This window comes from Neofelis nebulosa, chromosome 2, assembly GCF_028018385.1.
Source record: "Neofelis nebulosa isolate mNeoNeb1 chromosome 2, mNeoNeb1.pri, whole genome shotgun sequence".
Taxonomy (NCBI): Eukaryota; Metazoa; Chordata; class Mammalia; order Carnivora; family Felidae; genus Neofelis; species Neofelis nebulosa.
In genome coordinates, this window is record NC_080783.1 from 21895900 (window position 1) to 21913507 (window position 17608).

The 17608-nt window shown below is 38.3% G+C and overlaps 1 protein-coding gene across 1 annotated transcript in view; it reads right to left on the reverse strand.

Moving 5' to 3' along the window:
• Positions 1-923: 923 nt before the first annotated feature.
• The window catches only part of ATIC (5-aminoimidazole-4-carboxamide ribonucleotide formyltransferase/IMP cyclohydrolase), a 28495-nt gene continuing 11810 nt past the window's right edge, over positions 924-17608 (reverse strand). The window contains exons 8-16 of the mRNA XM_058705949.1: positions 14969-15094; positions 13629-13736; positions 12689-12774; positions 11251-11340; positions 9851-9979; positions 4986-5078; positions 3598-3780; positions 1459-1614; positions 924-1155 (exon numbers count right to left, since the gene is read on the reverse strand). Of these exons, the coding sequence (XP_058561932.1) occupies positions 1036-1155; positions 1459-1614; positions 3598-3780; positions 4986-5078; positions 9851-9979; positions 11251-11340; positions 12689-12774; positions 13629-13736; positions 14969-15094 (1091 nt within the window). The 3' untranslated portion in view covers positions 924-1035. The remainder of the gene's footprint in view (positions 1156-1458; positions 1615-3597; positions 3781-4985; positions 5079-9850; positions 9980-11250; positions 11341-12688; positions 12775-13628; positions 13737-14968; positions 15095-17608) is intronic.

A 17608-nucleotide genomic window follows, 5' to 3' on the forward strand; every position in this document is an offset into this window, starting at 1 on the left:
GCTCGCCAGTCCCAGGTCAAGTAATCCAAGAAACTAAGGCTGAAGTTGCAATGCCTTTTAGGACCTAGCCCCAGAAGTCGACTATTTTTTGTGAGTATTTTATTGGTTACGCCAAGTCAGCCTTCTTTCAATGAGGGCTGGGAAATTAGTCCATTGCATGACTAGAAGGATGACCTTAAAAAACACAAAAGTTTCAGAACTTTCAATTTAGGGAGGAGGTAGATTAAAGACATAGAAAAAGAAGACCCCCTCCATTACGATGAAAAATCACAAAAGGTTTTAGTTGGCCACAGGTATCATATATATCAGCAGTCAGGGCCACCTGTGCAGGGCACATAAGGGCACCATTCTGTGATGTGGGGAGGCACTGCCACCCCACTGTGCTCTACTTTCAGTAGTAAGCCTGTACATGGAATGCTGGGTCTACTTTTGAAGAGCAAACATTGATTATGTTTCTACAGACCTCCAGAAGGGACACGAAGGGCTTGCTGATACTGTAGGTAACTTTTTATTTAACACGAAGGGAAGAGTATGGACTAGTATTACTCGTATATGTGGCCAACAGAAGACTTATTTATCCCCTTCTAAGGTTCTAGGCCCCACACTGCAAGGTGCTGTTTTAGAAAGGAGAAAACCAAGCTTTTTAGAACTGTGGCTAAAAAAAAGGCTGCATGAGTGAAATCCCCTATGAGGAAAGCAGTGAGGCTGCAGGCTGCTCATGTTATCTAACGCCAGTGTTTGCTCGGCTTCTCTGGCTTACTTGATGATTTTTAATGTTTGGTGCAGGCAATGTTTTGGGAGGAGCTGAGTTCCAGGAGGCAGGGATATACCTGTATTTCTTACACACAAGTATTTGTGGGTAATGTTTGTCATGCTAGAGAGCCTGTAACTTCAAGAAATTAAATACAACCAAAAGCTGTGGATCCAAGATAACTAAGACTTAATGTTTTATTTTTTAAAAAAGGCATTTGTCAAAAGGTCACATGCGATTTTTCACCTACACATGAGCAAACCATAAAATACTGTGCAACGAAATCAGTGATGAAAGAGCCGAAGATTCGTATGAGCGAGAATTATTCCCAGTTCATCACAAGCCTCTATCACAACTCTGTCGGCAGCAGAACCAGAAGGAGCAGCAATGTATGCCACGCCGCTCTGCGGGGAGAAGAGACATTGACTTTCAAGACACAAGTTCAGGTGAAGACACGCAAGAACCAAAATCCTCCTCTACAAAGCATAAGCTAACAAGGGTTCACAATACAGACTGATTCGCTCGGCCAAAAGAGCAAAAGAACATCAAATGGAAAAGTAAAATACTTAAATATTACTGATCACACTGCCATAACTTGGCTATAAAACTCACAGAACTTAAACACCAAAAGCAGAGTTTCTGAAGTGTAAAGCAGGGTTTTACATCATAATCAATTCTGTGCAAATGCACATCATTTCCACACTTACCCTTTTAGCTCTGTCTACGTTATCTCTGAAGGGAAAGAAGGCATCAGAGCTGATAGAAACGTCATTAAGTTTGTCAACCCATTCTTTCTTCTTTGCTTCAGTTAGCAGTTCAGGGACTTCCTCAAACAATGCCTTCCACTTTACCAAATCTTCATCCTATGAGAAGGGGGTGGAGAAGGGAAAGAAAGAAAGATTTTGGATACAATCTTTAATACTATCTGATGCAAATCAGAATGCCAGAAAGCACTTGGGCATTTGTCCCAGGATTTAATTATAAATAATGGCTCATTCCAATTTACATCTCCAGAATTTTTTTTGATGCTTTTAACATTTCATTAAGAAAAGTAATTCTAAGTGTACCAAATAAAGATTATACCATTTACTTTCAAAATCAGTTTATTCTAAATATATTTTGTTTCTTAATCTCTGCCTAAATTAAATCTACTATTTTATATCCCTGTATCAAAACAAGCAAACAGATGATGATGGATGTTCTAGAACTATATTTACACAGCCTCAAGTCTACAGTCAGTCATACAGATGAAATCAAGGTATGATCCACGGTATTCACATTTTTAAAAAGGTGCTTCCATTTTGGATGATTTGTTGGCTAAAACAACATACTTTTTTTTTTTTCTTTTTTTTTTTTCAACGTTTTTTATTTATTTTTGGGACAGAGAGAGACAGAGCATGAACGGGGGAGGGGCAGAGAGAGAGGGAGACACAGAATCGGAAACAGGCTCCAGGCTCCAAGCCATCAGCCCAGAGCCTGACGCGGGGCTCGAACTCACGGACCGCGAGATGGTGACCTGGCTGAAGTCGGACGCTTAACCGACTGCGCCACCCAGGCGCCCCTAAAACAACATACTTTTAACTCTTGTTCACGTACATATAAAGATCCTTCCAGAACTACGAGCAAGATTTCACTAGTAATATTAAACAGGATAATACCAATATTAGAGTAAAAAAAGAAAGGCTTATTTTTTAAGTACTTTATGATTATAAGACACACTTATGTGACACTTAATGATGTCATGGATTCCTGTCCCTGAACTTGTGGACAACGTAATGTGGTTAACTCACCTCCTCAGGAGACTATCGAGTATCCGGTTACCAGACTTCTCTTTTGCTTTCCACACAGGATTTATCGACATTTGCTATGTCCAAATATAGGTTTAAATTCTAGATCTTTAGCAGGCTGTTGATAGCTGCAATTTTACTTATTTATTTATTTTTAACGTTTATTTATTTTTGACACAGTGCAAGGGGGGGATGTGCACAGGGAAGGGGACATAGGATCCAAAGTGGGCTCTGCACTGGCAGTCTGACAGCGGCGAGCCCAATGTGGTGCTCAAACTCATGAAAGGTGAGATCATGGTCTGCTCGACTGAGCTACCCACGTACACCAACAGTTGTCATTTTAATGCACCCGTATGCTTTCTTCAAAATAGAAGACATTAAATATGAAATGTAACAAAAATTGAGTTGTTAATGACTCTGGTAGAAAGTGTAGGGGAAAGGGGCACCTGGGTGGCTCAGTCCGTTAAGTGTCTGACCTCGGTCACTATCTCACGGTTCATGAGTTTAAGCCCCACATGCGGCTCTGTGCTGACAGCTCAGAGCCTGGAGCCTGCTTCTGATTCTGTGTCTCCCTCTCTCTCTGCCCCTCCCCCATGCACTCACGCTCTTTCTCTCTCTCTCTCAAAAACAAACATTAAAAAAAAGAAAAAAAGAAAAGAAAGTGCAGGGGGAGAAGGCACTGGTTACCCGCTATCAGATAATTTGTATTTCATGTTGAATACACACCTATCATGCAGAAGCATCATGTTTGGTTGGCACTGTGAAAGAAGCCTCAGGATAGGTGAAAAATAGTCCCTGCCATCAAAAGTTCAAAACCAACAGGGAAAGTACAAAGTTATAAAACTAAACCAATGGTTATAATTTTAAAAGACAAGGAAGGTCTGTGGTATCAGAAAGGGATTAACTATGAACAAAAAAATTAAAGACAGCAGACAATGGAGAATTGGTAAAAAGTTTAGAATTACAATTTTAGACAATGTAAAATTTTAAGAAAAATACCTGTTACAGAAAAGAGTGAGCATACCAGTATACTCCACTCACAAACCCAGTGACTTTTACCTCGCCAATGGTTCCAGTAACATACTGATCAATGGCATTGGAGATTTCTGCTCTCTTCACTCCAGTTTTAAACTTCATTGAAAGCACTTGTGGATGATGTCTAAGCCACCAGTAGTTCGCCTTATCCCCTGCAAGGCGTGTGCAGTGTATTCGAGACTGCTGTCCTGCTCCAATGCCAATAACCTGAAGAACATGAACATTAAGATGAATCTCTCTTTCGATATTTTTTTTAAACAGGTCTTTTGTGCACATTTCCTAAAATCTATCAATTCTGTGAAAAAAACAGTAGGCCAAAATACAAATAATTCTTAAGTTATTAAGGGTGAGAGTAGATGTCAGTAACTACTATTAACACATTTTACCTCTTCGGTGACATTTGAAGTATGGCTATTAATACTCTGTAAGTTTCTAGAACTCCTGGACATCAGTAGTGAGGCACAGTCTTACTGGAACTTATTAGAACCCGACTCCAAGAACACCAGTAACCGCAATCCCCCAAGTTTTTGTTAACAGAGACAAGCAGTCTTTTAACAGTTGACAATCACTAAAATTCTGAATTTCAAAGTCTTCCAGGTCACATGCTAATGAATATCCACACTTTCCCTCCCCCACTTATGGGAAAATAATTTAACAGGTGCCAAGAAGAGCTCAAGACACCGTGAGAAGGGCTCCCAACGCCGCGGAAGCTATGGCGAAAGCAGAACCAGTTCAGTCCAGAGTTAGAAGAGACCCCCAGGAGGAGCTGGCTCAGTGCTGCATTCCACGGCTCAGCCCACTAGGAAACAAGTGAAATATCTCGCTTGACGTCTATAAGAAACATTCAACACCTTGCGCGTGGTAGTGGTCATTCATCGAACTACATAATGTGGGCAAACTGCTCAAAATTCGACACTTAAAAAGAGTAAATTTTATTGTATATAAATTATGTCTCAGTAAACCTGATTTTAAAAGATCACGTTAACTTGCAGTCCACAGATTCTTGGTAAAATAACCTTAGAAATAACGCAAAAATATCCAACAAGCTAGAAAAACATGGAGTAATAGGTAGCAGTACTATTCTTGACTCTCTCTTCACTGGAAATATCACAGCCATCAGGAGGAGGGGAGTGAATAAACTAGTTTTATAGCGGCTATTACAGTCCCACTAACCCTAATGTGCCAACTCAGTCTGGGCAAGAAGTAATACGCCCAATTTTAACATGTCATTCTGAAGATACTTTGTGATCATCACTAGCTCTAATGGTCTACCACATTACTGAGTAGATACCAACAAACCCAGAAAAGAAAAACCTGGCCAATTTTCCTTTCCAAGCAGTCTATCACCTGAGGGACGAGTATCATTTTGAAAAACAACAGTCTGCCCAAAGTGGGTTTGAGAGTGTGGTTACCTGACCATTCTTGGCATAGCACACGGAGTTAGACTGCGTGTACTTCACAGCAATGGTGGCTACAATGAGGTCTCTGAGCGCAGACTCTGGCAACTGAAAAGACACAGGGCGGTCAACTACAGTGGAATTTGTAGCTCCAATGGAAAACGTTAAGCATCTTACAGGTCATTTTCTTATAGACCTATGATGTAGTTGTACCTTTCAAATGATAGAATGGAATTAACTGTTCATAGAAATCACTATTGTGTTTTACTGAAAAAGATCAACATTCAACATACTTGTTGTGGAACTCAGCAGTGCCTAATGCATCACGGACTCAAACTAATGCCATTTTGCAGCAACTCCGGCTTAAGCGTGTTTACATATCATGCTGTGATGTACCATATCCATTCCTAAACCGACAAATAATACTTTCTCTACCACAGTGCCAAGGAACATATATAAACAGAGAGAGACATAAAGTTTATGTTGAGAAAGAACATGGAGAATAATTTTCACAGATATCACAAACAACTGTGATGTCTACACAGAGCCACAGCTGTTGAGGAAAAATCAAATTACGATCATTTTCTGCTTTGTCTAGAATATTCTAAGTAGAAACTATTCAAAAATACTTGTGAACTACCAGTCCTAACAGAATAAAGCAATTGCTATAGCCAGAAATGTCACTATGTTTAAAATTTTTTTTAATGTTTGTTTATTTTTGACAGAGAGAGAGACAGACAGAGCGTGAGTGGGGAGGGGGGCGCAGAGAGAGAGGAAGACAGAGAATCTAAAACAGGCTCCAGGCTCCGAGCTGTCAGCACAGAGTCCGATGCGGGGCTCAAACCCACGGACAGTGAGATCATGACCCAAGCCAAAGTCGATGCTCAACTGACTGAGCCACCCAGGCACCCCTGTCACTATGTTTAATGTAAAGAGCAAATACAAACTGAAAAGAAGGATTATCTATGTGGACAAAGACTATAAGCAGCAGCTAACTGATCAATTAGCTAAGGGAAAAATCAGACTTCATCAAAATTAAAATCAGACTTCAAAATTAAAACTTCTGTTCTGCAAACTGTATGAAGAGGATAAAAAGACAAAGTACAGGGGCACTTGGGTGGCTCAGTCGGTTGGGCATCGAACTTCAGCTCAGGTCATGATCTCATGGTTCACAGGCTCAGGCCCCACGTCAGGCTCTGTGCTGACAGCTCAGAGCCTGGAACCTGCTTCGGATTCTGTGTCTCCCTCTCCCTCTCCCTCTGCCCCTTCCCCACTCATGCTGTCTCTCTCAGAAATGAATAAACATTAAAAAAAAAAAAAAAAGTTAAAAAAAAAAAAACAAGACTAAGTACAGACTGGGAGAAAATATTTGCAAACCACATAACCAAAAAAGGACTACTATTTAAGTAAGTAAAGACCTCTCAAAACTCCGTGACAAAAACAATCTAATTAGAAGATGAGCAAAAGACACAAAGAAACATTTCACTAAAAAGGATACACAGACAGCAAAATAAATATGAAAAAACACCCATCATTAGCCATTAGAAAATGCTAATTAAAATCACAAGATACTGCCACACACTTAACTAAAAAGGGCGACAACACTAAAAGCTAGTGAGGATGCAGAGAAGTGGGTCACTCACATGTTGCTGGTGTAAAACACAAAATCACACAGGCTCTCTGGAAAACAGTTTGGCAATTAAAAAAACTAAATATGCAACTATGATACTACCCAGCAGCCACTGATGATACTCCTGGGCCTTTTATAACAGAGGAATATGAACTTATGTTCACAGAAAAACTCACTCACGAATGTGCAATGAATGAAAATTATAAAAGGGGGAACAGATTAGATGTTATCCAAGGTTAAGGAGGGGGTGGAGGCAGGAAGGAAGGGAGTGTGATTGTAAGAGAGCAACATAAGGGATCCTTGTAGTCGTGGAAGCATTCTTTCTGTGCCTTAACTGTATCAATATCATTACCATGGTTGTGATATTGTACTGCAGTATTACAAGGCATTATATTACCATGAGGGGAAATGGGGCAAAGGGGACATGGGAATTCTTAACAGTGCCTGTAATCTATAATTCTCATTTTTATTTCAAAATTAAAAGCTCAATTAAAAGAATTTCTTAAGAATTTCTTATTCTAAGATAGTGTTAATGTAGTATATCCTTTCCTGTCTGTATCTGTTTGAGTCACCAACTATACATTTTATTCCTTTGGTTCTAAGAAAGATTAATAACATAAACCAGCTTTCCTACAGGTCTGCCCTGAAACGTAACCCTGGTATTCTGAGACAGGATCAAGAAATGTGAGACAAGACATCTCAAGGGGGAGATGGTATGGGGATGGGAGTGAAGGAATCCAGTCATATATACATGGCACAAATAGTTAAAACAAATTAAAGCATTATTTAAGAAAAATGGAAGAGGAAATATTTCAACCATGTTCACTAATTCTTTTTTTTTTTTTTAATTTTTTTTAACGTTCATTTATTTTTGAAACAGAGAGAGACAGAGCATGAACGGGGGAGGGTCAGAGAGAAGGAGACACAGAATCTGAAACAGGCTCCAGGCTCTGAGCTGTCAGCACAGAGCCCGACGCGGGGCTTGAACTCACTGACCACGAGATCATAACCTGAGCCGAAGTCGGCCGCTTAACCGACTGAGCCACCCAGGCGCCCCATGTTCACTAATTCTTAATGCACAATCAATCCTTATGCTTCGCCCACTGTTCTACACCTCCAAGGATTTTGAGGCTGAAAAGTTAACAAAACACTGCTTTCAAATGAGAGGGCAATACAAAGAAAGATAAAACCATCACTCTTATGCTTTACTTTCCAAATTTCTAATTAAAAATACATACAAGTAGAGAAGAATTTAGATAAAAGAGGCATTAAAACCATACTTCATTCCTTGTAAAAAAACATCTAAGTTAGTACAGTCAGAGGTACAAAATCTATCAAATACTGTTAAATTATTCATCTGTCCAATACCTACAAACCTATAAGGAAAACTTACAAAAGTAAGAGTCTCAATAGGCAGGCAGGGTTGTCAACAGAGGTACTATGGAATCTAGGACAATACTGTTTCAGTATTTTAAAAAGACACATTAACCAGTCAGGTTAATAAAGTAAGAAGAAAAAGAGCCTCATATTACTATGTTATAATGTGAGCTGCCTACAGTAACAATGGTACAAAACCATGCTTCCATCTGAAAATCCCAGTACTTAATAGCCTTGACCAAAGGAGTAGATTGCAAAGGACTGAAAGCTATTTCTATATGAAATGCCTACCATGCTCCTTTACTTCAGGGCACCACTGATTTTTAAAAATAAAAATGGAAGAATAAAACAACAAAAATCATGTCTCAATCACCATATACTTATTAACAGATCAAATTATTCCAATAAAGGCTCTGAGGTTTACTTTCAGCAACTCTACCTAAAGCCTCAGGAGTCAGACCTGGGAACAATTGCACCTCCTCATTTTCTATTTCTGTTACAATGAATGACTTGTTACGAGACTAAACCTTTTCCAGGAACAAACAGGCTCAACAGTGAGGTAGTAAAACAGCAAGTACTGAGAGGCAAAGATCCCAGAGATAAAGGAAGTAGGAAGAAACGAGTGTAGCCGTATGCTTTTTGCTTCAAGCATTTTCTAAGTTGAAAGGCAGTAAGCTAAAAGGTAAAGGAACTGAGCCCAAATTTTGGCAGTGTTACAGGAATAAGTGGCAAAAATGGAGTTTAGTACACCAGGGGAAAGTGATACTAGCAGACCCTTGATGCTTTCAGCAGAGCAGGGGTGAACCGTAAACAGACTGGTCCTCACAAAGATTTAAGCCCAAATTCAAGTCAGCTTAATTCCTGCCAGGATAAAGATGGTCGGACTCCATCTGATCTGCCTGCCAAAAGGAGAAGTCAGCTCTTTCTGGAGGGAAGAAAAAAACACCATCCAGACCTTCAAAATAGCTCTATAGTTTTCTCACATTCAATACCCAATCATTCAATCAAAAATACCAGACATACCAGCAGGTAAGACCACAAAACAGTGTAGTTCCACATGTTAAGTACTTGGGCGGGGCGGGGGGCGGGGGGGGCGGGGCGGGAGGCGGGGAGGGGGGGGGGAGCTGTTAGTAGAGCTGTTAGAACCAGCAAAAATATCCTTCAAAATCGAAGGTCCAATTAAGAGATTTCAGAAAAGAAATACCAGCTCATCCATTTCCATATTATGCAACCTTGGACAAATTTCTTAACTGTACCTGACGTCACAATTTTGTGATCTTTACAATAGAGATGATAGGGTAGTCACCTTTCCCCATCCCCCACATAGAGTGCTATGCATATTAAATGATAGGGTATATATAAATACTAGAAAAAAAATCACCACTATCATCCTAGGAATGTGTCGTTCCTAACAGATGACAAACAGCACAAGAACAAAAACTTGACTACGTGAACACACTGATCACAGCACTGAAAATGGCAACAATCTAAGTATCTATCCTAGTACATCTATACATGGATCGCCATGTGGCCTTTTAGATGAAGATGTGGATCTACACTTACTGATATAGAAAACATATTTGCAAGCTTAGTGCATGGTAAAAAGGCAAGTTATGGAACAGACTCATAAAAGATACAATGCCATTTATGTAGAAATGAAGATAAATATCTCTATGTACATACACACATTAGCTTCTAATATCATAATTTATTCTTTTTTTAAGCTCTCAAACTTACTTGATAACTTAAAAATGAGCTAGACATTTGCACATCAACCATTTTTAAATATGAGTCTTTAAAAATGTATAAGCTTATAAATATTAAAAATACTCACTGAGTAACTAGCATACAGTTCAGATAGTTTCAAACTTACATCTTTATTCTTGGTCACAACATTGCTAAACAATGACTTGTCAATGACACCATTATTTCTCTTCTGACTTAAACGAAGACCAAAGAGAGTTCGAACTTCGTTTTCATCTGGACTGTAAGACGGGTCCATCTAAAATACAAATATAGAGTCAAAACCAACACATCTACAACCTTTAACATTTTTCATTTAACTTTACAAAAAAATCATTATAAGCAAGCTTATATTCGTTTTTTCTAATTTAACCATGTGTAAGATCCTTTCGCTATGGGTATAATAGAATGGCCAGGCATCAATATTGATCTTAGACTATGGGCTAGTTTCCCTAATAGCTAAGAGTGTGTAAAAATCAGTAAGGAAAAATCTCATCAATTAGAAAAATAGGCAAAGAATATAGTCTGATAATTTATAATAAGGAATAAAAAATACTTTAAATATGAAAAGATGTTCACCACACACATAATGGGAAACTAAAGCTGCAGTGAGATGCCATTTTTATCTCCTATTGATAAGAAGAAAAAGTTAAAGAACACAATGCTGGCAAAGCTATTAGGAAATCCCATTAAGACATAAAATTTGATGGGACAACCTCAAAGAGGAGCAGGACCTATCACAGACTGACCCAGTCCTAATTCACTGCAGAGCGTGTGTGGTGGCTAATGACTGGGTGACTGGCTACATAAGCTACACCCATACCGGGCAAACTTCCAAGATGGTCAGACTGTATGCATTTGTGTCAGGAGGAAAAAACAACAACAAAAAGAAAAAGAAATGCAAGTATTTCCTAAAAAGTACCAACTATTTCAGAAAAGACAAGCAAGAAATTTAAAATATTACTTTTATTTTTTTTTTATTTTATTTTTTTTTTTTATTTTTTTTTTTCAACGTTTTTTATTTATTTTTGGGACAGAGAGAGACAGAGCATGAACGGGGGAGGGGCAGAGAGAGAGGGAGGCACAGAAGCGGAAACAGGCTCCAGGCTCTGAGCCATCAGCCCAGAGCCTGACGCGGGGCTCGAACTCACGGACCGCGAGATCGTGACCTGGCTGAAGTCGGACGCTTAACCGACTGCGCCACCCAGGCGCCCCAAAATATTACTTTTAAAGAGGTAACATAGTGGCAAAAAGGAAGGATGGGGAGGCCTTTCATCAAATGATATTTAAATTTAACACCTTTTGAATAACTTTTTTTTTTTAATTAGAATTTAAAACTAAGACTAAGGAAGCTACCCTCATCTTAAACCAAAAAATTAATAGTAAGAAAAAAAACCCTGTAGGATTAAAAATTAAAGAAACTTCAGTAAAGGGTAAATTCAAAGGTTGTCATCATAAAGATTAAACATGGGGGAAAAGAAACATAAGATAAGAAAACAAATTACTATTTCAAACATGAATTAAACTAACCTGAAGAACACAGTAGCTCCCATTTTTCTTTTTAGAGAGTATTTTCAAAGCTTCATCTTCATATCCTGGGGCGACGATACCATCAGATACCTATAAATATATTAAACATTAATTTTTTTAAAGTTTTTATTTTGAGAGAAGGAGAGGTGGGGGGGGGGGGGGGGAGAGACAGAGAGGGAGAAAGAAATCCCAAGCAGGCTCCATGCTCAGCCCGGATCCTAACACAGGGCTTGATGCTGGGTTGAGCCAAAATCCAGAGTTGTACCCTTAACCGACTGAGCCACCCAGGCGACCTTTAAACATTCATTTCTATTTTCAAAAATTAGGGAACATTTCCTAAGCAATCTAAACACAATTATCTGTCTTAATGCAGCAGCATTTTCTGGTTTCTCTCTCCAGCAGATAATGCTAGTACCTATACCTGGAAAAGATAAGCCTATATTAGAACACAGAGTTCTACAGCTGACTTTATCTCACTTGCTCTCCTTTCAGGGTTTCGGGCTGTTTCAGTTTTAACTAAGAACAAACAAATGATTCACAGTAACACATGTACCTTAAGAGGAAGAACGATTTCTCACTATCCTGTTCATGAAGTGTTTTGCACTAGAAAGAGCCCGCTCTAGTGCCCTCTCCGCCAGTACTAGCAAAATGACCTTCGGCAAAGCAAGTTCCACAAGAGCAGGGCATGGGGATCAGATTACATCTTTGCTAATAACCTTAGGCAAAGCAAGTACCTCAACAGCAAGACAAAGGGACTGTATTTAACATCTTTGAAAGACAGCGAAGTCCTACTACAAAGCCTTACGCTAGAACATAAAACACAGCAGGTCAGCTCCACTGTGGATGGGGATGGTAGAGGGATGGTCACGGTCATGGGGAGAGTCCCCAAAGCAACTAAATGTTGTCAAGCTCATGCAGCCTTCATTTCTACCTATTCGTTTTCCCTCCAAGCTATCTTCTTTTTCTTTCAGTCTGTCTCCTTGCCCCAAAACCCACCTTTCCAGAAGGCTTGTTTGGTATCCAACTAATGGGGGTTAGTTTTTCAGAGTAGTTTATAATCTTCCCCTATACAACATCTTTCATTACAGATCTACAAAGGTTTACGGTAAGGCTATCATTATTACATCATCCTCTGCTCTTTAGAAACATTAACTTTGGCATTAAGATAATGACTACTAGAGAATATAAAAAAAACCTAAATATAGAAATTAAAACTTTATCATAATAGCAAAATATTCATTTGAAACACTCACTAAATCTCAAAATTACAATTCAGTCAAGGATTCACGTTCTACATAAAATATGAACATTCTAAATGATAAACTTAATTTAGAAATGGTGTAAATAAATATGAGAAGTTATAGTTTCAATGAAAACTATGAACAAATAGAGCTTTACTCAGTTATGCCTGGGTCAAGATACAGGAAAGTCCACTAACCTCTCTGGAGATAATTTTGGCAGTAGGGACATCACAAATATCAGATAATGCGATAAAGTCACCAAATGAAGACATCCTATCAGCCCCTATAAAAATAAAAATGAAGTGTTACAAATGGTCTCTGCATAGAAAAAGATGTTTAAAAAACCCCAATGTGATCATATAAAATCCATTTCTCTAAATTTAACTCTATTATTTATATAAGATCTAAATAACAGATTAGTAAGCCACTTAACTGAAATGATCATAACAAAGTATTAATTTTAACTTATAAGGCAGCATTTGGCAAACTTTTTCTGTGGAAGGCCTGATAGCAAATACTTTTTAAGCTTTGCAGGCACACTGTCTCTGTCACACCTACTCAGCGGTGCCATTGTAGAAATCAGTCCCATCAACGAAGGGACTTGGCCCTGCTTCAATCAAACTGTATTGACAAAAGTAGGTGGCAGGCTGGGTTTATTTCGCCCATGAGCCACAGTCTGCTAACCCTGTTGTAGAAGGTGAACAGTGCTGTCAAGTTTCTCAATGATCTTCCATAAATGTTACAGTAATATTCACAGGTTATTAACCTCATGAATTAGATACTTCTGAAATACATAAAAAATAACTCTAACCAAATGTAGTGTAGTTAAAACAACCATATAGTTTTAGTCATATATTAAACAATGTACTCAACAGCCTAATGTGAAATCAGATGCACCAAATTCTAATTATGTTTCCATTTATTACATTAAAATAGGAGCACACACTTTTATAAACAAATTTATTCTAAGGCACTCAGAGTCATTCCTAAGTATTAAAAAAAAAAAAAAAACAACAAATTAAAGACAACTTGGAATCTTTTACTGAAAAAAAGGTATTACTACTTTATTCTACTTAGGATAAAACATTCTTTTCTCTTTTTCAAACAAAGAAACAAAAACCCTTTTACTGTTCCGACCTCTTGCTCTTGCATACGCAGTTGATATGGGTGTAAGTGTTTCATACAGATCATAGACCATGCAGACTCTGGCCTCATCTTCACTTAGTGGAATTCCAACAGCAGCACCTGGTATGGAAAACCATAAAATAAACCCCCACGCATTACTACTTATCATCTCCTAAATCAAGACAATATATATACGTGTGTGTATATATATATATATATATATATACGTGTATATACACGTATATATACGTGTATATATATATATATTTTTTTAAAGTAGGCTTCGTGCTTAGCGCAGAACCCATTGCGGGGCTTGACTCAACCGTGAGATCAAGACCTAAGCTGAGGGGCGCCTGGGTGGCGCAGTCGGTTAAGCGTCTGACTTCAGCCAGGTCACGATCTTGCGGTCCGTGAGTTCGAGCCCCGCGTCAGGCTCTGGGCTGATGGCTCGGAGCCTGGAGCCTGTTTCCGATTCTGTGTCTCCCTCTCTCTCTGACCCTCCCCCGTTCATGCTCTGTCTCTCTCTGTCCCAAAAATAAATAAAAAAAACGTTGAAAAAAAAAAAAAAAAATTAAAAAAAAAAAAAAAAAAAAAAAGACCTAAGCTGAGATCAAGGGGCGGACGCTTAACAGGCTGAGACACCCAGGCGCCCCAAAGCAACTTTTCTTAACATCTGGTCTATGCAGCATAATTTCTAGTGTCCATGCCAAATTACACAAAAATCTGGCCAGATAATTAAACAACAAAAATACAGTTGCAGGGGAAGGGGAGGAGGGGGGAATCTCTTCTCTCTGCCTTTTGAAAACAACCACTGGGTCTGCCAGCACCACACATCTACAAAGTTAGTTTGCTTCATTACTGACTCCCTCCACCTGGCTTGATACCCATACCATTTATTTCTTTCCTGTTTATATCACCTTAGTATCAAATAAGCTTCAAAGAATTATGTGTTAGATTTGACTTAGCCATAGAAGTAAAAATGTATCTTATACAATGGCTATAAAAAGTTACAGATAAGGTGCCCCTAGAACTTCTTTGTATCAGTTCTATTTCAACCTTGTGGAAAAATATTTAGCCATATTGCATTAAACCATTCTACTTTATTTTTTGTTTCCACTATAAAAAAGCATTTTCCTGATCCTCTTATCTCACAGTAATGTTACAAAATTACATACACATAAATAACATCTATGTGTTAATTTACTACCAAATTTTGTCATGCTACCATATCAATATTGTTAACAGACTTGAAAAAAGTGGTTTGAGACTTCACATTAGAACATGTCAATTCTTTCTAAAATTAAAAAGTGCATTTTGAACAGTTCCAGAGCATTCAGAAAGCAGTGCTTTACCTGCTGGGCTGACATGTTTGAAAGAGGCAGCAGCAGGAAGGTCTAAAGCTTCTCTGAGTTCCTTCACCAGCTGCCAGGCATTCAAAGCATCACACAAGTTTATAAATCCGGGGGCTCCATTTAGAACTACATATGGAAACATACACAACATGTTACCAAGCAGGATCAATCAAGTCAGATATACAGTGCTGAAAACATAACCTATGTCAAGGCTGCACAAGTATGTTTTCAGAGAAGTATAATTAAGAGGCAAAGACATATACACAAACATAAAAGAACCTGTTGAAAACAGAGACCAAAACACTAGAGCCTTAGCCTGCCTCACCGGCCCCCTGCCCAAAAAGAATATACAATACACACTCACATATGCTATATGCTATATGCTACTGAAGAAACCAAATCTAGCCAATCTAGAAATAAACCAACAGTGATTTCAGGAACAGGAGAACAAGACCAGTGATCGTCAGGGATCCACTTTAGTACAGAACTAAGAACAGTCATGGCAATTCTAGAGGTAGTACAAAATCTAATCCGTAAACTTTGTCAATACAAAAACACTATTACAAACTAATGCAAGAGCTGTGGATGGGGGAAAATGCATTGGATTTTTCCTCTTTTATACCAGCCTCAGTAGGCTCTGCCTAAAATGCAGTTAAAAAGATTACAATTTCAGAGTTTCTCATTGCCTATTTTCTTGACAATAGCAAGACAAATATTTATATATATTTATATAAATTATAAATTCAGCACATACAAAAAAATGGGAGCCATTAGTTAAAAGCCAATTTATAACTGCATTTCCTTTGTATTATCTTGGATAATACATACTTCTAAAAATAAAACTCTGACAAATATTTACTGAGTGCCTACAACAATGCTGGGCACTGTTGTAGGTAATGGGGATAATACTACCAGTGAATAAGCTAGCCCCCCGCCCCCAATGTCTCATCCCCCAATCACTGTCTTCATAGAGATTATGGGAGAGCCAGAGAAGAAACAAAATAGGCAATAAGTAGAAAACGATAAGAGAAAATATTACATACTTATACAAATGAGTTGAAAACATGTCCACACAAAACTTGAAAGTTTTTAGCAACTTTTTATAACTGTTAAAAATTGTCTTTCCATTTTTGATGTCCTTCAAGGGGTGAATGGATAAACTATGATACATCCTTATACCATGGGATATTGTTAAACAGTAAGAAATGAGCTCCCAAGCCACCAAAAGACACAGAGGAACTTAAACGCATACCGCTAAATGAAACAAGCTAGCCTTAAGGCTACATACTGTATGACTCCAACCTTATGACATTATGGAAACAGCAAAACTATGGACATGGTAAAAATATGAATGGCAGCAGGAGTCAGGGAGGTAGAATGGACGAAATTTTTAGTTGGTGAAACTATTTTGCATGATATTGTCAAGGCGGATATATGACATCATACATGTCAAAACCCACAGAATACACAACACAAAGAGTGAGCCCTAATGTAAAGTGGACATTAGTTAATAATGAATCAATACTAGTTCCTCAATTTTAACAAACATACCATACTAATACAAGATGTAAAAGGGGGAAACTGGGGAGAGGAGATGCAGAGGGAGGGAATGTCTGGGAACTAACTCTCTGTACTTTCTGAGAAATTTTTCTGTGAATCTATTAACTACTTTAAAAGATAAAATCTACCAAAAAAAAAAAAAAAAGTTCCTAAAAAAGAGTTCCCTTGACCAGCACGAACAAAATAGCTTTTGAAAATAAAAAATACGGGAACTGAAAGTACATGGAGGTATCTCTTGCCTCAGAATCTAAATGGGAAACATTATAAGGAGGAAATACCTGAGAATAAAACAGGAGAATTTCTTCTAAGAAATCTAAATGTAAAAATTCACACAAAATGTCATATTTCCAGGTATTCATTCAATAAATACTTAGGAAACATGCCAAGCAATATTCTAAGTACTGAGGATGCAGCGATAAACAAAAAGCTATGAAAAAAGCTGAGGTTTCTGTTCTCGGGAGAAGATGATTAAATGGGAGGAGACAATTAAAACATAAATACAGTAAAACCTTAGATTGTAAGTAACTTGTTCTAAGTATCCCACAAGATGAGCAAACTTGCAAAATTAGCAAATTTCTAATACATTTTAATTTGATAAATGAGCAATGTCTTGCAATGAGTAGTATGTGACTCCAAATGTCACAGGATCACAACAAAGATAATGGTTCTTCTCTCTCTCTCTCTCACTGCAGGACTGTGGGGTGATTGTCTCCCATCCTCGGATGCTCCATCTCAGCTCGTGGTGTTTGGCAGAAATCAGGGATTTTTCAGAACGTCGGAAGGTGCCCACAACTGGCACCAGTGTATTTTTTTGTCACGTCAAAGCACCTCTGGACAGTCCTTTGCTTTTCCACACAACAGTCAGCTTAGGAACTTTGCTTCATTCCTTCATTCAGACCCTTTCCTCTGCTGCCTTATTGCCAGTTACATTCAATACAGCGTATGACAAGAATTTATTAATACTGTACTGTAGTCAACATCTGTGTGAACATATGCAATGGCCCCTATGCAGAAAAAGGTTGAAAAGAAAGGCAGTAAGACGATGATTACAGTGGAAGAAGAAAATCATTGAAAAGTACA